General features: G+C 43.7%; 1 protein-coding gene across 3 annotated transcripts in view; it reads left to right on the forward strand.

The window, feature by feature from the left end:
• The first annotated feature begins 2,693 nt into the window (after positions 1-2,693).
• RPRD1A (regulation of nuclear pre-mRNA domain containing 1A) overlaps positions 2,694-22,039 on the forward strand; it is a 189,997-nt gene continuing 170,651 nt past the window's right edge. For all 3 annotated transcript variants that reach the window (XM_073630773.1, XM_073630775.1, XM_073630774.1), the window contains exon 1: positions 2,694-3,027. In XM_073630773.1, coding sequence (XP_073486874.1) covers positions 2,877-3,027 — 151 coding nt within the window. In that variant the 5' untranslated portion in view covers positions 2,694-2,876. The remainder of the gene's footprint in view (positions 3,028-22,039) is intronic.

The raw sequence follows: 22,039 nt of genomic DNA on the forward strand, positions 1-22,039 counted from the left end.
ATGTCCGACCGTGTGTACGGGGCATAACTATTCCTAAAAATGTTCTCTCCCCGCTCCTCCTACTGATCCTACCTAACCTGTATAAAAAAAAATATATATATATACTTTTTTTTACACATTGTTGTAAATATTTTATTATATCTTTTCATGTGACAACACTGAAGAAATGACGCTTTGCTACAATGTAAAATAGTAAGTGTACAGCTTGTATAACAGTCTAAATTTGCTGTCCCCTCAAAATAACTCATTACACAGCCATTATTGTCTAAACCGCTGGTAACAAAAGTGAGTACACCTCTAAGTGAAAATGTTCAAATTGGTCAAAAATTAGCCATTTTCCCTCCCCAGTGTCATGTGACTCGTTAGTGTTACAAGGTCTCAGATGTGAATGGGGAGCAGGTATGTTGAATTTAAATTTGGTGTTATCGCTCTCACTCTCTCATACTGGTCACTGGAAGTTCAACATGGCACCTCATGGCAAAGAACTCTCTGAAGATCTGAAAAAAAGAATTGCTGCTCTACATAAAGATGGCCTAGGCTATAAAAAGATTGCCAAGACCCTGAAACTGATCTGCAGCACGGTGGCTAAGATGATACAGCGGTTTAACAGGACAGGTTCCACTCAGAACAGGCCTCGCCATGGTCGACCAAAGAAGTTGAGCGCACATGCTCAGCGACATATCCAGAGGTTGTCTTTGGGAAATAGACGTATGAATGCTGCCAGCATTGCTGCAGAGGTTGAAGGGGTGGGGGGGTCAGCCTGTCAGTGCTCAGACCATACGCCGCACACTGCATCAAATTGGTCTGCATGGCTGTCATCCCAGAAGGAAGCCTCTTCTAAAGATAATGCACAAGAAAGCCTGCAAACAGATTGTTGAAGACAAGCAGACTAGGGACATGGATTACTGGAACCATATCCTGTGGTCTGATGAGACCAAGATAAACTTACTTGGTTCATTTGGTGTCAAGCGTGTGTGGCGGCAATCAAGTGAGGAGTACAAAGACAAGTGTGTCTTGCCTACAGTCAAGTATGGTGGTGGGAGTGTCATGGTCTGGGTCTGCATGACTGCTGCCGGAACTAGGGAGCTACAGTTCATTGAAGGAACCATGAATGCCAACATGTACTGTGACATACTGAAGCAGAATATGATCCCCTCCCTTCAGAGACTGGGCCGCAGGGCTTTATTTCAACATGATAATGACCCCAAACACACCTCCAAGACAACCACTGCCTTACTAAAGAAGCTGAGGGTAAAGATGATGGACTGGCCAAGCATGTCTCCAGACCTAAACCCACAAGCTCCGTGATGTCGTCATGGAGGAGTGGAAGAGGACTCCAGTGGCAACCTGTGACGCTCTGGTGAAAAATAATGGTGGCCACACAAAATAGTGACACTTTGGGCCCAATTTGGACATTTTCACTTAGGGGTGTACTCACTTCTGTTGCTAGCGGTTTAGACAATAATGGCTGTGTTTTGAGTTATTTTAAGGGGATAGCAAATTTACACTGTTATACAAGCTGTACACTCACTACTTTACATTGTAGAAAAGTGTCATTTCTTCGGTGTTGTCACATGAAAGCATATAATAAAATATTTACAACAATATGAGGGGTGTACTCACTTTTGTAAGCTACTGTATATCTATTTTAAAGCATTCTTTTGCACAGTACTGTACCTTAACCAGTTCTATATGCTATAGGCCAGGAGGGACTCTCCCCCTTCTGGGCAGACGTTATATGATGTCCTCCCAGTCATGCTGATTGTGCACGAAGTGTGGCGATCAATGGTAAGCCGTGTCCCACAGACACAATGCATCACCGATCAGGGTAAAGAGCAAATTACATTGGGTCTTTACCATGTGATCAGCTGCGTCCCATCACAACTGATCCCATGTAAACAAATGCCCAGTTAGCAGCATTTTTTTCCCTCATCGCTGTCACTGAGTGAGGAAAAGAAAGCCAATAACTGGCTTTCCAGTGACAGTAGACATTTACACTGATAATCAGGGCATTGATGATCAGTGCAACCCCATCAGTGCCCATCAGTGCAGTATATCAGTGGCGTCTATCGGTGCCCATCAGTGCAGCGTATCAGTGGCGTCTATCAGTGCAGCATATCAGTGGCATCTATCAGTGCAGCCTCATCAACACACATCAGTTAAGAAAAATGATAAATTTACCAAATTTTATAATGAAACCTAGGAAAAAGTTTTTTTTTTTTTTTAATTCAAAATTTTTGGTTTGTTTAGCAAAAAAAAAAAAAAAAAAAAACAGTGGTAATTAAAATACCACCAGAAGAAAGTTCTATCTGTCTCAAAAAAATGATAACATTTTGAATTGGTTACATACAGTGTTGCATGACCGTCAAAGCTGAAAATTGGCCTGGGCAGGAATGGGGAGAAAGTGCCAAGTAATTAAGTGATTAAACTTCTTTTGCTTTTGTTTGTTTATAAACTATTTTATTCAGAGAAAATGGTGGTACAAGTAAATACAGATCATCAAACAAAAATGCTTTGTACAAAAAAAAAGAGGGGCTTGAATGTCAACGGAGGGAGCAGTGCATTACATAACACTGATCACTAGGTGGCAGGGGTGCTCTTTAGAATCCGGATTCCATGGGTGTACCAACATGGCTGTTAACCTCTTCCTGGCAAAAACAACACTCAACACATGTCCCAACGTCATTTCTGCCTTTTCTCGACGTCATTTCCGCCCTTTCCCCGCATACTGTTTCCTGCCTTTGGTGAGATAGCAGCGTTAGTGTTCAGTAGATATGTTTGGTTATTAGTTAGAAGGCAGCACGGCCAAGTATCTGTCATCCGCTGTGTGTGAAGGTCCAGCGGTGCAGGCAGTGAGTGGGGAGCAGCTGGCCGGCATGTCTGCGTTCTCTGAGGCGGCCCTGGAGAAAAAGCTGTCGGAGCTGAGTAACTCCCAGCAGAGTGTGCAGACCCTGTCTCTGTGGCTGATTCACCATAGAAAACACTCCAGGGTTATTGTCGCCGTGTGGGATAGGGAGCTGCGGAAAGGTAAGGAGGGGTGGGGGGCTGGGAGGAATGTACTACCATAGAGCGAGGAATGTACTACCATAGAGCGAGCAGCATGCCAAGCACATGATTTCATTGCTGTGACAGGTGCTTCATGTGTCTGGAATGCCTAGCTTGCCTTTTGTTTCCCCCAGGTCTTAAGCACTGTACACTGGATACATGTGTGTTGTAGAGAGTATTTATTAGGCTTCATTTACACAGGTGGTGGAGGAAATCAAGCGTTTTGAGCGAAACTCTGGACAACCTCTCCATTTTTTTTAAATTCATTTTTTCCTCCGCTTACCTAATGGCGGTATCTGGACATTTCAGATACTCGCCCATCCGTTGGCACTAGCAATGACCCACTTAGATCATCTCATGCCCAGCCACAGCGTCATCCCGTGCCGCCATGTTTTCTCTGATGTCATCGAGCGGCCCACCAGCTCTTCCGGGTTCGGCGGACGGGCCTCTTGATGATGCACTGATAGGCCCGCCCCCTCCTGTTTTTGAATTAAAGGCGTATGTGACGTACATATCCAGGGAGGTACAGCGGGCAGTGTGCGTATTTGCCTAAGGCGAGTGACATGCATGGGGAGGCAGGGTGGACTTTACATTAAAAAAAAAAAATTAAAAACGTAAACTAAAGAAGACAAAAAAACTATGCCCTATTCCTGCAGAGGTGGAGAGGCGGGATCGACCTCAGGAGGGTGAAGACCAGCTTTAAGCTGCAGTATTAGACCCCATTTGCACTTTGCAATTTGGAATTAATTCCAAATCGTGTAGAATCAGCGCAGAACGTGTGTTTGGGTTCCATTCATTTTATCTGGTACCCCACGTGCAGTACGATTTTGCAGCAACATCCAGAGGTTCCAATTGCCTTTTATTAAACACTGTGATGACACCAACATACAGTCACGTAGACACGTTTCACAAATACTTCTTGTGCTTAATCATTACCCATATTTTGCAGCAATTGTCACATGACAGAATCATGCCACAATCATGGCAAAACATGACTTTAAAAACTGCGCAAAGCTTATTGCCTAAAAAGGAATAGGAGCGTCTTTTGGGGGACAAATGCTCATAGGGCAGCTGACTAACGTGAATGGGCTGCCTTATGTGTGACACGCCAAATCACGTGAAAATCACTCATGCAAAATCATGAGCAGGAACGTGAAGTGTGAATGGGGACTTACCGCCCCTCCGCAACTTAACATAGCCAGTGGCCATGTTAGTACACAATGCCACGGTTGCAACACAAAACGATACCACCTATTGTTATTTGGCAGGCAGAACTGCCACCATGCCCGACCTATTCAAATACACAGGACTGGTGCTGCGGGCTGTCTATAGTTAGGCAGCCCATAGGTTAGTGTGTGTGTTTTTTTTTTTTTTTTTTTTTTTTTTCTCCAACCAGCGGGTTGAATGAAAAAAAAAAAGCGACTCAGTTCCCCATCCACACACTCAATGTGAATCTGAGAATCTTCCCTGCTGAGTTATTGCATTCTGTTGGCTGGGAGCCTTCCCCACCTTTAGAATACACTGATCAGTGTTGCAGGCTATAGCATACAGCACTAATTAGGCAGGGAAAATCAAGGTGGCTGCACTTCTGTACAACCCCCCCGCCCAGACATGGATCAAAACTCGTCCGGTCCTTGCTGAACTGGACAAATTTCAGTATACGTATGGCCAGCTTTAAGGGCTCATGTACACTTGCAGCTATCATTGCTGCTCCTTTTGAAAAGCAATGTTTTCTCACCTCGCCTTCCAGGACAGCACCTGGAGAGCACTTCCCAGGAAACACTGCAGTCATTCCTTTAAAGCCTGGACACTTCCACCATGGCCTCAGTTGTAGTGTTTCCTCCAGCCATGGTGCTGCAGTGGACCAGGGGTGTGCTGCTGCTCTCTCCAGGTGGAGTATGGTAGGAGCATACCTGATTGTGTTTTTGTTTTTTTCTGATCCTACGGCCAGCCCAACCCCCCCCCCCCACCCCCGACGGGTGGGGGGTATTCCGGTGTCTTCCCACTTCTCGAGCCCGGCGAGGGCAGAGACTGACAGGGGTCCTGCGCCGATAGACTGGCGGGCGCGGGCTGAGGGAATCTGCATGGTGCGGAGTCTCTGGAGTCTGCACTGGTCCGGTCCAAGTGGCAAGTGACATAGCTGCTGGACGGGGCGGGACTTCCGTCAGTGCGCGGCGGCTCCCAGTTCCGGCCGCTGGAACGCAGAAGGGGGAGGCGGCCTCGGTGGTTGATTTTCCAGTCCACGCAATGGCGAATGGACCAGGAAAAATTGAAATTAGAAGCTGCCGGACGGCTGCTGAACACTGGGAGAATGGAGCCAGAGGAACCAGCAGCGGTGGTGGGAGCAGGAGCCACGAGGTAGGCGAGGCAGTGGTATCTGTTAAATTACCTGTGCTATATATTTTTTCTGTCCCTCTCTTTCTCCCCTGTAGTGGGAGGGAGCCTGCCTCACACTACACAGGTGACTTCTCTGGGGAGTGTGCGTTTTTTTGCAGCAGTGCTTTTGTGGGGTATGTTTGTTGCACTGACTGTTGTTTGGGGATCTGCTGGGGAGGAGATCCAATGCACAGTATATTTTTTCCAGGTCTCTTAAAAGGAGATTCCCTTTTGATGAAGATAGCGCGCAAGTTTGGAACAAGAGACTTAAACTTGACTCAGCTTTCTCGCAAGTTTCGCAAAACACTGACTTAGCTTTTGAGGACATGGGGATCTTAAAGGACACTATGGACAAGAGAGCTGATTCTTTGTTAAAAAAGGCTTGGGATTCTACACTGGCTAATCTCAAACCGGCGATGGCATCTACAGTGGTAGCCAGGAATTTAGAACATTGGTTGGAACAACTAAAGGGCCATATTGAGGGAGGAACTTCTCACAAAGATTTGCTGGACACTCTTCCAGTCCTACAAAAGGCAGTAGGTTACATGGTGGCTGAGTCGGTGAAGATGTCCGCAAGATCTTCAGCATTAATTCAGCTAGAAGAGCTTTGTGGGTAAAGACCTGGTCAGGCGATTCAGCCTCTAAAGTGAAGCTGTGTGGTCTACCCTTTGAGGGGGATGTGGTATTTATTCCCGATCTTGACGCTGTTCTGGACAGAACAGCAGATAAGAAGAAAGCATTTCCGGCCAAAAAGAAAGTTGCACCACAACCAAAAAAGAATTTTCGTCCTTTTTACCAGACCTGGGACTCAAAGGAAACAGGACAAAAGAGACCTTGGCAGTCCCAGAGGGGTCGGGGCAAGTCGGGGGGGTTGTTTCGTCCCCCCAGCCAACCCGCAAAGACCTAGTGGTGGTCTCCCGACTGTGGGAGAAAGGCTCCAGTCCTTTTTCCTGCAGTGAGAGGGGGCGACGTCCAGTGCGTTTGTTCTCAAAGTAATCTCGGAGGGCTACGCACTTGGAAAGTCTGCTGTCTCGATTTTATGTGACATAGCTCCCCAGAGATCAAGAGAAGTCTTTTGGCGATGACATCACTCTTGCAAGAATTCCTTCAACAGAAGGTAATCATCCCAGTACCCCAGGAAGAGGAAGGAATGGGGTGTTATTCGTATGGTTTTTCTAGTGAAAAAGCTGTCAAAGTTCAGGTTAATACTGAATTTTAAAGATCTTAAACCGGTCCATTCGATACAAAAACTTTTGTATGTACACAATTTATTTGGTGAGACAACTTCTTCCCGTGGGGTGCTTTCTAGCCTCCATAGATCTCAGGGACGCATACTTGCATTTTCCCATAACACAGACGTCACAGAGATATCTGTATCTGGCAATCGGAGCAGGGGGAGTCGTGTCGCACTTTCAGTTCAGGGCTCTCCCGTTCGGTCTCTCCGCTTCCCCCAAGGATCTTCACGAAGATCATGGCAGAAGCATTGGCACAGCTTAGGTTTAAGGGGGTATCTGTAGTACCATATCTGGACAACCTCATTTTGTTCGCCAGCTCAAAAGACCTATTATGCAGGGACTTGAAAAGGGCGCAGAGCCATTTAGAAAATTTGGGTTGGATTCTGAACAAAGAATAATCAAACCTAATTCCTTCTCAGGTGATCATTTTCCTTGGCTATGTCATCGACTCGGTACAGAAAAATATTTTCCTCCCAGAGGAAAATATGAAAATATGATAAAGGTGCAGGCTGCAGTAAAGAAAGTGCAGACAAATCTATCTGTTACAGTTTGGGCAGCCATGTCCACGCTGGGGTTTCTCGCAGCCTCAATCCCAGCTGTTCAGTGGGTTGGCCTCCATGCGAGAGACCACCAACAGGCGATTTAACAGAGTTGGGCCTACGGGAGAGTCTTTGGAGAAACAGATCAGGATCCCATCTCCAGTTAAAAGAAAGTTATGGTGATGGAGGAGGCAAACGAATTTGAGCAAGGGTTTGTTCTGGACCTTTCCCGCAGCAAAAATCTTAACAGATGCGAGCTCCTGGGGGTGGGGTGCACATCTTGAAAACCAGATGACCCAGGGGTCCTGGTCAGTAGAGGAAACCAGGAGAGAACTGGAGGGAACTAACAGCCATTTTCCTGGGGTTGTGGGCCTTCCGATAGATGATCAGGGGCCAACACATCCAGGTGTTGTCAGACAATGCCACGGCAGTGACTTACATCTCAAGACGGGGTCACAAGAAGCAGGTGTCTTCTAAACTTGGCCCTACAGACTCTGACTTGGGCAGAGGACAATGTGGCATCCTTAACAGAAGTGCATCTGAAGGGCAACCTAAACCAGATAGCGGACTTTTTAGGCTTCATTCGGACTCTAGCACCCTTCTTCTACTTAAGTCCGAAGGTTTTTCAGAGGATAGTAGACAGATGGGGAGCTCCCCAGGTAGACCTTTTTGCACCATAAACAAATGCAAAGGTTCCGGTCTACTTTTCTCTGAACAGGCAGGACCAAGCGGAGGGTCTGGACGCACTGGCTCAGAGCTGGACCTTCCACTTGTGTTACGCTTTTCCCCCTGTGGAAATGATCCCTTTAGTGCTCAGGAAGCTACAGGGAGAAAAGACAACTCTAATTCTACTGGCCCCGTATTGGACCAAGAGGCCTTGGTTTTCAGTCCTACTAAAGTTAGCAGTAGAGTCCCATTGGTCTCTTCTGGTCCGAAAGGACATGCTGACTCGTTGTCCCCTTCTGCATCCCAACGTAGGTCATCTCAGGCTGGCAGCTTGGTTACTGAGGAGCAAATCCTGAGGAATAAGGATTTGTCCAATAGTTTAATTTGTGCCCTGCTATTTAGCAGGAAGAAGGTCACAGGGGCCATTTATTTTAAAACCTGGAAATGCTTCAATTCCTAATGCGTTTTCAAAAAATTACTCTCCACAGGAGAACCTTTCCGTTCTGGAATTTCTCCATGACGAAATGTTTGGCAGCAAGCACCTTGAAAGTTCAGGTAGCTGCACTATCTGTTTTTCTAGAGAGAAGATTATCTCTAGACCCTTGGATCATCAGGTTTTTCAAGGCACTAGCTAGGGCTAGACCAGTTCCAGTGTTTTCCTAAATGGGATTTATTGATTGTTTTTCAGGGTCTGACTAGAAGACCTTTTGAACCACCAGAAGAAGCCACAATTAAATTTTGGTTGTTAAAACTAACACTGTTGATAGCAGTCACCTCGGCTAGAAGGGTCAGTGAACTTCAGGCGTTATCTATCATTGAGCCTTTCTTGACAGTTTTCTCAGATAGTTAGTGGGTAATTCTAAGGACAGATCTGGGTTTTTTGCCGAAGGTTGCTTCAGTTTTTCACAGATCCCAAGAGATAATTCTACCAACGTTCTGTCAGGTTCCAACATGCTCTAAGGAAAGAGATTTTCATAGTCTGGACGTAAAGAGATGTGTTTTATGCTCTCTGGAGGTAACAAAGTATTTGTTTTATTTTCTGGGTCTCGTAGGGGTTACAGAGCTTCTAAAAGCACGATTGGTAGGTGGCTTCGGATGGCTATCCACGAAGCTTATAGGGCTGCGGAAATAGAACCTCCCACAGGGGTAGTGGCCCATTCAACCTGGGCTGTAGCAACATCCTGGGCGGAACGACCTGGGGCTTTGCCAGGGCGAATCTGCAAGGCGGCCAAATGGACGAGTTATTCCACCTTTACTCGTAACTATAGGAAGGACCTGCACTAGGCAGCAGAGCAATCGTTTGGTAGGAAGGTCCTGCAGGCGGTAATCCCACCCTAAGAGTAAGTACTCGTTTATCATCTCCAGGTGCTGTCCTGAAAGACGAGGTGAGAAAACCTTAGCTAGACTTGCCGGTAACAGTATTTCTACGAGTCTTTCAGGACAGCGCTGTTGACCCTCCCTTGTTTATAAATGTTAAAGTGTTGTGGTTGCTATGTTCTGCTTATATAATTTCAGCATGGCTGGAGGTACTCGGTAACAACTGAGGCCATGGTGGAAGTGTCCAGGCTTTAAAGGAATGACTTCAGTGTTTCCTTGGGAAGTGAGTGGAGATGCACTCTCTCCAGGTGCTGTCCTGAAAGACTCGTAGAAATGCAGTCACCGGTAAGTCTAACTAAGGTTTTTGCTTTTCAGAGGCATTTGGCGAGCAGCTTAGAAGTGATATGTCACCCTTGGGACACCTGTTTTAACGCTTGAAAGCCAATAGCACCACATCTGTGTGCAGTACATTACAGTTTCAGTGCAGCCCCATTCTCTTAAATAGGTTGTGTTTGGCAGAAGTACTACCCACAGAACATGACCCGTGGCATGACTATTACTGCAGCCGCAAAGTAAATCATTGCGGCCTGTGTGAACCCTCCCCTTCAGCAACCATGTTAGGTTAGGCAGGGTTCATATCATCTGTGCGGTTTTTCCACATTGCAATTTACACGCATATAGGAGTGATTCCATTAAACTCTATTAGAATGCATGTTTAATGATAGCATACCAAAGATGCAGCATGCAGGACGAAGATATGCTTTCATCATAATCGCGTTTACAGGCAGTGCACCGAAAAACACTACATAATGGGCTAGTATGCATGTGCCCGCGATGTCCCCGCTGGTGGCCGCACCCATCTTCACCTCTCTTCCTTCCGGGGCCGTGGACTCCAGCTCTTTGATTGGCCGGAGTCGCGTGACGTCACTCTTGCGCATGCGCACGGGAGCTGACAGTCATGGCATGGGCCCTTTCTTCAGTGCGCATGCGCCAATGACGGCGCAAGCGTATATGGTAAATATCTCCTAAACTGCAGGTTTAGGAGATATTTCCAGTACCTACAAGTCAGACTTATTATAGCCTTACCTGTAGGTTAAAGTTTACAACCACTTTAAGGGCCAGAACACAGTGTGCCACAACTCAGTTTTCAAAATGAATAGGCTGTCAGGATATTCACGTTTCAATGCAGAAAAAAATAGTTCCTGCTGCATCTTGTTTTTTTTATGTAATGTTGTGTGGCCTCTGATGCAGCCACATTTTGGGATGGCATTCTAATGCAAATCATTGTAATATCACACATTGTGGTAACACTCATGTTTTACTTTATCTTACAGCAATGCAATGGGGTAGATTTACTAAAACTGGTGCAGCTGAACATGGTAGCCAATCGGCTTCTAAGCTCAGCTTGTTCTATTAAGCTTTGACAATAAAACCTGATTGGTTTCTATTCAGAGCTGCACCAGAGTTTCCACTTTTCCAGCTTTAGTAAATGTTTTGCAATGTATTAAGCCATAAAGAGGTGCTGTTTCCTCAAAAAAAAAAAATTCAAAAAGTAAACACAGTAGTTAATGGCCAGCGTAAGGGGACACACAGTAGTGTAGTGGCTGTGGGGGAGCCAGAGAACTCAGCAAGGTGAAAGTGTCAGATGCTGAAGATTTGTTTTAAAAACTCTATTTGAATTGATTAGGATACTTGCCAGTGCAGCATGAGGGACTTTTTGCAGTGCATTGGTGTGGACAGACTCTAGGGGAAACAAATATATGTTTTGTCTTTGCTGCAAAATACATGACAATGCACCTGGTGTGACTAAGCTCTAAGAAAAAACATATTTCCATTGTGTGGGTGTTTTAAAATGGAAAAATCTGTAATTCCTTTGGCGCTGCAAAGGGTTTATTGCTTATTTTTGTGTAAGGTACCTTAAAAAAACAAAAAACATTTTTACTTACCTTCTTCCTCGCTCTCGCAGGCTCCTCCTTTCAACATGACAGAGCACCAAAGAAAAGCAGCTTTGGGTGACCAGTCTTTCGGTCACACTCTGACATCAACATGTACAATGGAGGACCATTAGTCCTGCATTGTAAGTGAGGACACCAAGGGCCCCACCCACAACCCAGAGCATCGGAGGGGAGAGGAAAGGCTGCCAGAGACGCAAGAGGTAAGGTAAGTAAAACTGGTTGTTGTGTTTGTTTTTTTTTTTTTTTTTTTTAATGTACCCTAGACAAAAACAAACATTTAACCCTTGCAGTACATGGGGAGCTTTAAAGGAGGGGAAGATTTGTAATTTTCCCAGCTTTCAGTGATTTTGTCACTACATGGTCACAACATAAAAAAAAAAAAAAAGCCTATAAGACTTCCTATACTTGGCCTTTGTGTGTCTCTGGCAGCTACAGGTAACTCATACTTTGGGATGTGTCAAATACCTGCTCCCCAGCTGATTGCTGTGGTTTGCCTTGCTTGTACATCAATTAGTGATAGAAAAACCGTGTCACGTGGCAGGGGAGGGGGAACAGGTATTCACCACACCCTTGTTGGATACATGAAGAGGCCAGAGAACAGCAACACATCAGTATTTTAGTTGGCACCTTGCAGTGACAAGTAAGGTGTATTTTAAATCCCAACTCCAGCCAAAACTTTTTTTTTTGTTTTAGACAGATTGGAGAAGGCGGAGAAGGCTGAAAACCTCTTTCGTGACTATTGCTTTTTTGTCCTGTTGGAGATATTTTTCTTTAATTCTTGTCGAGACAAGGCGTAATGGGAGACACGGCATGCAAAACAACACTTTTATGTAAAATGGGGAAATGATAGAATCTCTGAGGTTATTACTGATACTTTCTCAAATCATCTTTCAGAACAGCACCTGAGAGTGTAGCTCCACCCACTTCCCTGGAAACCCTGCAGCACCAGTTCTTTAACCACTTGCTGCCCGCCATATAGCACTATGATGGCGGCAAAGTGGTTCAGTTATCCTGATCGGACGTCATATGACGTGATCAGGATAACAAGCCTGCATGCAGCGCGGCAATCAGAGGCGCTGTGTGTCAGTCTGACACACCGCAACTCCGATCGTGGTATGGAGCCCCTGACAGAGGCTTCTTACCACGTGATCAGCTGTGACCAATCACAGCTGATCATCGCGTGAACCAGGAAATGCTGGTAAATGGCTTTTCTCGGTTCACGTTGACAGGGAGATCCGATAGGCAGATCTCCCTGTCAGAGGGGGAGTCTGCCCTGATAATCGGCCCCCATCGCCTGCCAGCCTGTGCCCCATAATAAACGCCTGTCAGTTCCCATAGGAATGGCAATCGGTGCCCCATCAGTAATGCCTGTCAGTGCCGTTCAAATGCCACTCAGTCATGCCTGTCAGTAGCTCCTCATCAGTGCTGCTTATACAGTGCCACCCATCACTTTTTGTTTTTTTTCAAAATTGTCGTTTTTTTGTTTATAGCACAAAAAATAAAACAGCAGAGGTGATCAAATGCCACCAAAAGAAAGCTCTATTTGTGGAAAGAAAATTATAAAAATTTTGTATGGGTACAGTGTTGCATGACCATGCAATTGTCATTCAAAATGTGACAGCGCTGAAAGCTGAAAATTGTCCTGGGCAGGAAGGGGGGAAAGTGCCTGGTATTGAAGAGGTTAAAAAGGGAGGACGCTCCACCTAGGCATAAGTTTGTGTTTTTTCCTCAATGGTGGGAGCACTGGGCTAGGAGCCATAGGTGGCTTTGTGTTCTCCCTGGGTAGCTGGTTGAGGGTCAAACCAGGCCATACCTTTTTTCGTTCGTTCCCCTCTTGACCACCCAAATGCTGGATTACTGATCGAAAAAGTCAAAGTCCAGTCAACCATGGTACTTCAGTGCAACCAGAAATTATCGATAAGATCAACAATGTCAACACTAGGCCTACTGACTTTGTCCGACAGTTCAGTGGGCACAGTTGCACATCTTTCCACTCCCACAGATTATTATTCGAACTGGAAGCGACATCAACAATCCCTAGAAGATGCCTTCAAATTCTTCAGCCAAGTGAAAATATCCCTTTGGTGGTGGAGGAAATGAGACAACCGGTCAATGGGGGTGGTTCTGGTTCTTTCCAAGTTTCAAAAGGCTCATGAGAGATGCAAGGGTATGGGGCTGGGACATGCATCTGAATGGGGAGATTAATCAGAGTACCTGGGCAAAGGAGGAGTCCGCAAGACCCTCCAGTTGGAGGGAACTGAGAGCAGTAGCTCTAGCCCTCCTATCCTTTCAACGGTTGCTTCAGGGACAGCATGTTCAGGTCCTTTCAGGCAATGCCTCAGCAAGAGCATATATCACAAAGCAATGGGGGACCAGGAGCTCTCCTATTTCTAGTGGGAGTGATTCTAAAGTGGTCTGAACAAAATCGGGGATTCTTAATGGCAGTGAACCTACAAGGGAATTCAAACCTTGTAGCAGATTTTCTCAGCAAGCATCGAGAATTGGAATCAGAATGAACAAAGCAAACTTGGAGGTGCCAAAATTCCTTTCCCTGTTCAGAGATCAAGCCTTTGGGAGTCGATGCTTCAGCATATCCTTGGGAATTCCAGCTGGATTACGCCCCCTCTCCCCTTTTTAGCTTATCTGGGTTCTAATAAAGTTCCAGGCAAAGAGGATCTCTACTCTCCTGAGCCTCTCAGACCTTTCTCATTGATACTTGGAGCTCCTGTTCCAGGGTCCCTTGTTCTACCTGAATGTCAATTTCCTAAAGTCTTGCAGAGGATCCATTGATTGCAGGCTTTGGCCAAAGAGACTTTTGAAGATGCAGTGTTCAGATTGCCCATGTTTAAGACAGTACGTTTGATAGCAGTTCAGCCTAGAGAATCTGTGAACTTCAGGCTTTATCAATCTGTGAATCATTTTTGACCATCTTTCCGAATCGGATAGTTTAAGACCGATCCTGGGTTTTTGACTAAAGTCCTCAACTTTCCATCGTGCGCCTTTGATGTCAGGAGTTGCGCGATTCATTATCTCAAGATCACTATAGGATTCAGGAAGTCTAATTCGTTGTTTGTGCTGTTTCCAGAAATCCATAAAGGGCAAAAAGCCTCTAAGAATACCATAGGCAGGTGGCTTAATTTAGCTATTAAACAAGCCTACGCTGTCATAAATCTGGGAGCTACCGCAGGGATTGGAGCCCATTATACCAGGGCTGTGGTTATGCCTTGGACAGAAAGGGCTGGGGTCAGTTCAGATTAGATTTGCATAGTAGTTACTTTCATCCGACCTTACAGGATGGATTTGTTATTGGTTAGGGATCAGTCATTTGGCAGGAACGTCCTGCAGGCTGTTGCCTTTCCCCACCCCCCTTGATGATTATCCTCTCAGATGCTGTACTGAAGGACAAATTTGGAACATCTAAGTTAGTCTTTCAGGACAGCAGCTACTGCCCACCCTTTTTTTTCTTGTTATTTATGACTTCTAGTATGCCTTTAGGTACTCTTCTACAGCTGACACATAGGCAGAGGCTCCCATTTAGTGTTTTTCCCAATTTTTTAATAATTTCAGTTACTTTTATGGGTTCACACTGGAGTATTTTTCTTTTTTGGTCACACTGCTTGACTGCATGAGAAACTCGTCTTGTTGGTCACATCTGCAAAATGTCTATCTAAGCCAGCCATTGGACGGAGGGATCATCTTCTACTTTGGTCAGAAGTACAAGCGTGGATGTCCCATGTATTGGTGTTTACACCATAAGCTTTGTTGACTCATTGAGCGTATGCCCATTTGAGTCTATTCACCCCAGTAAGCCTTCTCACAACTGGTGGTGGTTGCTTTGTATATTCACTCAACATTGATGTCACAAGGAACACGTTTTTTTTCTTCACTTGATCCAGTTCATTTCTTTTCACCATTATCTATTTATTCACTTTATGGACTTATTAATTTCAGGACACTATATGAACTCATTTCGTGTTTAATATAAAATTTGTGTTTGCATTTATTTATATTGATTTTGAACACATTATTTTTACACACATGATTTTTTAGTACAGAATCTTTAGCGCTACACTTATTTTTATTTCTAGTTAGATTTGCATTTGTCTATTTCTGTGCTGGTTGCTGTTTGAAGCTTTTTGGTGTCAGCGCGATATATACATAATTTTCCATTCTACAGCTGACACCTAGGTGGGAAGGTCCTCCCTTTTAAACGGTTGGTGCTCAGGGTTTCCTGTAAAAAGTGGGTGGAGCTACATGCTATCAGACGCTGTCCTGCAGAACTGGAAATACCATTACCAGTAAGTCTAACTTTGATTTTTTTTTTTGGCCTAGTGACAACCAACCCCCTTATTTCTTGTGCTCATATCATAGGGACAGAGGAAGTTACAATCTTCCAGGTGCGCTCATAGTACAAAAGCTTGTCTGAACTATTTCATCTTCCCAAACCACTCTAAAATATAAACAAAATTGTGGCAGTATGCTGCATTAACTACAGCTAATCATCAGGCCTGGGTGTTGTCATGGTTTAGGTGGTGGATGGGCCTGATGGTGTGCATGAATCCGCTTTGAAGAAAAGTGAATTTTTGACAATCTTTGCAGGGGCTTCAACAAGGATCTGGACAGTCAGCAGGATTGGTGACAGTATACACAGTTGGACAGTATTTTTCTTACCTTTTATCCATAGCATGTGAACTTTATTCCAGGAAGCTAACCATAAAATTCCTTTCCCCCTAGAAAATGCATGAAAAAAAATGATCTCAAAATGGTATCATTGCCCATCAAAAATGCAATTTTTTATACTGACATACGTTTTCAAATGATCTGAGAATGCAGTGTAAAAATGTTGCAATGTATCTTATACAGCAGCATGCATTTGCATATTTTGTTGGTTTTTGCCATAAATTGCATCATTTTTTTTCCTCCATACAAATCATTGTGAGTGAACTTGTACATGACATGTACCTAGAAAGATTTGAAAACAATCTCAGATTAATCTAAATTGCAAATATTTTTATTTTTTTTTGTTTTGTGAAAGCTAGTTTGACTTCTAAGGCTACTTTCACACTGAGGCGCTTTACAGGTGTTTTAGTGCTAAAAATAGCGCCTCTCCTGTCACTCCAGTGCCCAAGTGCTTTCACACTGGAGCTGTGCGCTTGCGAGGCATTAAAAAAAAAAAAAAAAAAAAAGTCCTGCAAGCAGGATCTTTAGAGCGCTTTAGGAGTGATGCATACATTAGGAGCGATGTATACACCGCTCCTAAAGTGCCTCTGCCCACTGAAATCAATGGGCAGTGCCTGCAAAGCGCTTTGGCAGCGGCGCTACATGGGCTACATTAACCCCTTAATCGTCCGCTAGCGGGGGTTAATAGTAAAGCACTGCTAAGAATAGCGGCGCTTTACCGCCAACGCCCCCACCGCCTCATTGTGAAAGTGTCCTAAGGGTGTGTACACAAACCCTTAAAAGATAATTGTAGTTTTAGAGCAGTTACCTTTTTTTTTAAATATGCACCTTTTCCCCCCGTTCTTATACTTGCTCTAAGATCTTTGCTGTGCAGCCTGCTTAGAACCACACATCATCCTCACCCAGAGTCTCTGCCAGGCTCTGCATGCACAGAAGAATCTCCATGCATTGGAAAGGTCTTCAGCTGGTGGAAAAATTATCTTCCCAAAGTACTGCCAAAGGTAGAGCCTGACTGGGAGCCTTACATCAGCCATCTGAGAGTAGTGAGGATGGCTAAGTGTAAGACTTAGTAGGCAGTGCATCTGTGTTCTATATCCAGCACAGTATGTCATGCTGGACAAAACCATTCATTTATAGTTCTTCCCAAACCATTGAGTTTTGAGTATTTCTTCTCCATAAGCTGTGACAGAAACAAAATCTGGGAACAATCTGTGCCGCGGGGGGGAGACAACACGCCCATCTATTAAGGTACGTATATAAAAGAGGTGTGGGAGTGTGGATCAACAGATTCCAGGGTAAATGCACACAGTATAATGTAGGAGTATTCTGTGCGAAGCAGGTACAATATGTTAGCTGCTTGCCAACCAGCCACCGCAGTTTTACCTTACATCGATTGGCCTTTTGGCCAATAGGGCCGTGCGCCCGCAGCATGTGGCCAGAGCCGATGCGAGTGCCCGGAGGGCGCAATCGCTCGTGACAGAGCGAGAACCGGGATCTGTGTGTGTGTAAACACACAAATTCCGGTTCTTTCAGGGGAGAGGAGACAGATCGTGTGTTCATGCTAAGTATGAACACCGATCTTTCTCGCTGCTCCTAGACAGTCCCATCCCCTCTACAGTTAGAACACACCTAGGGAACACAGTTAACCCCTTGATTGCCCCCTAGTGTTAACCCTTTCCCTGCCAGTGACATTTATACAGTAATCAATGCATTTTTATAGCACCATTTGCTGTATAATTGTCAATGGTCCCAAAAATGTCAAGTGTCCAATTTGTCTGCTGCAATATCGCAGTCCCGAGATAAAAATCACAGATCACCTCCATTACTAGTAAAAAAAAAAAAAAAAATGCCATACATCTATCCCCTATTTTGTAGACGCTATAACTTTTGCGCAAACCAATCAGTATAAGCTGATTGCGATATTTTTGTTTTTTAAAAAAATACATATCGGTCTAAACTGAGGAAAAATTATTTATTTTTTTAAAATGTGGGATATTTATCATAGCAAAAAATAAGATATTGTGTTTTTTTTTTTTTTTCAAAATTGTTGCTCCTCTATTTGTGGGAAAAAAAAGGACGTCAATTTTGTATGTGTACAGCGTCGCACGACCGTGCAATTGTCAGTTAAAGCGATGCAGTGCTGTATTGCAAAAAATGGCCTGGTCATTGAGCAGCCAAATCTTCCGGGACTGAAGTGGTTAGTGGATAAAATTCAGTATGGATCATGGGGGGCCGAGTGGCCTTTCAAGAAATGAAACTGAAGTTGGGGGGTGGGTAGGGGTGGGGCTGGCGGCTCAGAGAGTAGTTCTACAGAAGCAAGTTGCTTCAGTTATGGGCGCAATAATGTTTTATCAAAACCAGGGGGTAATAAGTGGGTTACCCAAGGGTTCCCAGAGTCTTATTTACTTTTCCATTGTCCCTTTTTAAAAAAAAAAAAAAAAAAAAAAAAATTTTTTTTATCACTTTTATTTATATTACAAAGAAAATGTAAACATCCCTTGTAATAGGAATAAGGCATGACAGGTCTTTTTTCTGGAGTTCATAAGACCCCATATATCTCCACTGGAAAGCAAAGAAAAACACCGATCTCTGCTTTCCAGTGGAAAAAAATACCAGTGTTTACATCTTCCTGAGCCAGAAATTACGTCATTTCTGGTCTCCCAGGATCTATGATAACCCGCCACCGGATCACATCTCCGGCTCCCTGATCGCATGGGAGTGCCCGAAGAAGTGCCATTGGGAGGGACGTCACCTCCCGCTGCCTGCAATCCCAGTGGCTAATCATCCATTAGGATGGATTTTTACAAGAGAGGGAATCGCCAGCTGAAGACAAAGATGTCTGGATAATGCCTGTAGCTGCAGGCATCATCCAGATATTTCCACTTCAATGCTAGGGTATCGTATGACGTCCTGCAGTCAGGAAATGGTAACTGAGTAGGGACTGCTGCGTCACACATTTCATAGAGACTGCCTACTGTACAGATGTGCTGAAAGGAGATGTTTCAGGAGGCGGAGTCAATGCAGGAATAACTGCTTGCAGGTAGCAAGGTACCATGGGATTTGTAATTCTTCGAACTTTAAAGTAAGCCAAAGCAATGAACAGAGAAGCTGAAAAGCATGCAGGGAAATCCAGGAAGTTGTCAAAAGAGATGGCCAGCAGACAGGCAGCAATCACAACATGAAAGGAGATTTTTCAAGTAAGCTCATATTGGATTGTTAAAAAAAAAAACAAAAAAAACTATTGTCTGCAGTGCAGTTCCAATGCTGTTACAAAATAAGTGTATGCTGTGACTACAGAACTCTAATTCCCCGTACACACGGTCGGATTTTCCGACGGAAAATGTGTGATAGGACCTTGTTGTCGGAAATTCCGACCGTGTGTAGGCTCCATCACACATTTTCCATCGGATTTTCCGACACACAAAGTTTGAGAGCAGGATATAAAATTTTCCGACAACAAAATCTGTTGTCGGAATTTCAGATCGTGTGTACACAAATCCGAAGCACAAAGTGCCACGCATGCTCAGAATAAATAAAGAGATGAAAGCTATTGGCTACTGCCCCGTTTATAGTCCCGACGTACGTGTTTTACGTCACCGCGTTCAGAATGATCGGATTTTCCGACAACTTCGTGTGTATGCAAGACAAGTTTGAGCCAACATCCGTCGGAAAAAATCCTAGGATTTTGTTGTCGGAATGTCCGATCAATGTCTGACCGTGTGTACGGGGCATAAGACAAAAAAAAACATTCCATCTTGCAAGCAAAATTAGCTTCATACCCAGAGAGCAATTCAACTTTTGTAAATGGAAGGCCAGGCATATTTATAAAACAAGGTGTTTAATATGAAAAAGTAACCAGTCTGCTCAGAAAATCACTTCATAAAGTGTTGCTATCACAATATTTCTTTTAGAGTAAAGGACTGAAAATCTCAGAAAAAAAACTTTTTACAACTAATAAAGCATTTAGATCACATTAACGCAATTCACTAAGCAGTAACAGGCACTATATAACCTATTTTCAGTAGTGATCGACAATGAGAATTGAGTTAAAGCTTGCTGACTTGAGCCCTTTCTTTTCAAAGAAAATGAAAGAAAACACATTTTCTATGGTACTGTATATATCCTATATTTTTATTGAATGGTTCTACAAGCTTTTTATATTTATAACATTGAATACCTGCAGTTGGAGCTTTTTTTGCTATGAATGAACATCAAGCAGGATCCCAGGAAAGAATACAGAAGAAGAGGTTATTGGCACCAGGCCAAGGGAAGCTCATGGTTTGAAGTTCATATTTATTAGTATAAACAGCAAAAACACAATTGATATGGAATACATTGCAAAGTTTTGAATTACAAATGTTGGCTTTTACTTCTTACAGGAGGCTACAGCACACCTAACTTAAAGTGGAACTTCAGTAATTTTTTCATCTTTCCATCTATTAAACCTTCTGCCCTTGTTTCAGCTTTGAATAGTAAACATTTTTTTTCTGACAGTAAATACCTTATACAGCCTACTTCCTTTCTTTGTCTGTTAAAATGCTTAGGCGTATGACATCATGCACAGCTCTCTCTCGCTTGTGATAGTTTGCTAGGAAGGGAGGGGGGGATGAGTCATAAGAGGGCTAATGTGAGCTGGAGCTGTCTGAATCCAGAAGTGAACAGGCAGCAGCTTCAGCTGCCCACAGTTACAATGATTGCAGCCAGACTCAGTGGAGGGAGATTTCTGCAGCATATTTGGCAAGTAAAGAATCACAGTATATATAAAACAATATGCAAAATGGTTGGAGGGAAGCTTCGGAATGGCAAAGATGTTTTTATTACAAATTATGTGAGCAGACTGCAGTTCCTCTTTAAACAAAGGTTTCTCACCTGAGGTTAACTTTGAAAAAGCAAGAAAATTTGCTAGTTTGTATATGTATCTAGGCAGAAAAAAAACACATTTGTTCCTTGGATGTATTGGGAAAGTGTCATCTACTGCGAGATCTCTAAACCCTCTCCCATTGCTGTCATGAAAGACTATGCAAAGCCTTGCAGTCAAGCTTTTGTAGTGTCACTAGCCAAGGGGAATTTATGCTATACACACATTTCAGTTCGGTTAAAGTGTAACTGCATCTTTGTAGCTTGTACTCCAGAATGAATGAGTGTGTAGAGCCCATTCAAGTGTCAAGCCAGAAAAATGTTGACCAACAGCTGTGCTGCCTCATCTGGATCAGAAAAAGGTAAGTAGAAGACTAGAGGAGCAAGAGTACCACACAACATTATTCTTTTCCTGGAGTGGATAAAGGCTGAACGTTTGCTTGATCTAGAAACCCCCAAAAAGTTGCTCTTGCAACTCCTCTACAGTGATGATGACTGAGAAAATAGCTCCAAAGAACAAACTGTAAATCCTTGGCCTGTGATTTTTCATATAGTGCTATAGAGAGTCTACTAGACATGATATGATATACTGCGTCTGTGCCATGTGCTTTCAGTTGAACTCTTTCTAGGAATATATGGAAAACGTGTTCAAGTCTGTTGCATCCCTGTTTCTATAAACCAATCTCCTCCTTCCCAGAAAATGCTGTGACAGGCAGAGGCCTGCAGGGCTACATGCTGAGCTATTGCTGTCTCTGACCTAAATAATTTTCACATACTTTTAGAGAGAATCCAATAAGAAGGCATAGGACACATAAATACTGTATAAATTACTATGAAGATAGGAATGGAGAGAGCATGTCAAATGGGTATCTCAGCAGATGATCTGAGCTCTCATCCTGTTACCAAAGAGTAACCAGATTGATTTAACCAGAAAAACTGTCTGGGGTGGTATTGCCATTTCAAGGCAGTACCCAACTACTAATTTGAGCATGGATGATTTGTGCATTAAGATGCTTTTTTTTTTTTTTTTTTTTTTTTTTTTTTTTTTAAATGGTAACTCTCATAATGAATTTTAAGACTGAGATGACTTTAATATGAAAATCGCCCACATCTCCATACTGTCCTATGGTCTTGCATTGTTCTGTTGTCCTATAATTTTTGTTTGATCTTCAATACATTATATATCAAACTAGAAATGAGAAGCATAGACTTTTCCTCGTGAAAAAGGTTGGTTGCTTAGCTGTCATTAACCATCTTGCTTCAATAACCTGCTAGTTCAACGCTTGACTGACAGATAAACACGCGAGACTCCTGATTTTCTTTTCACTTTCTTGATAAGTGCGCTTATTCTGGGTCATTAACTCAATGT

This window comes from Aquarana catesbeiana, linkage group LG05, assembly GCF_042186555.1.
Source record: "Aquarana catesbeiana isolate 2022-GZ linkage group LG05, ASM4218655v1, whole genome shotgun sequence".
NCBI classification, from domain to species: Eukaryota; Metazoa; Chordata; class Amphibia; order Anura; family Ranidae; genus Aquarana; species Aquarana catesbeiana.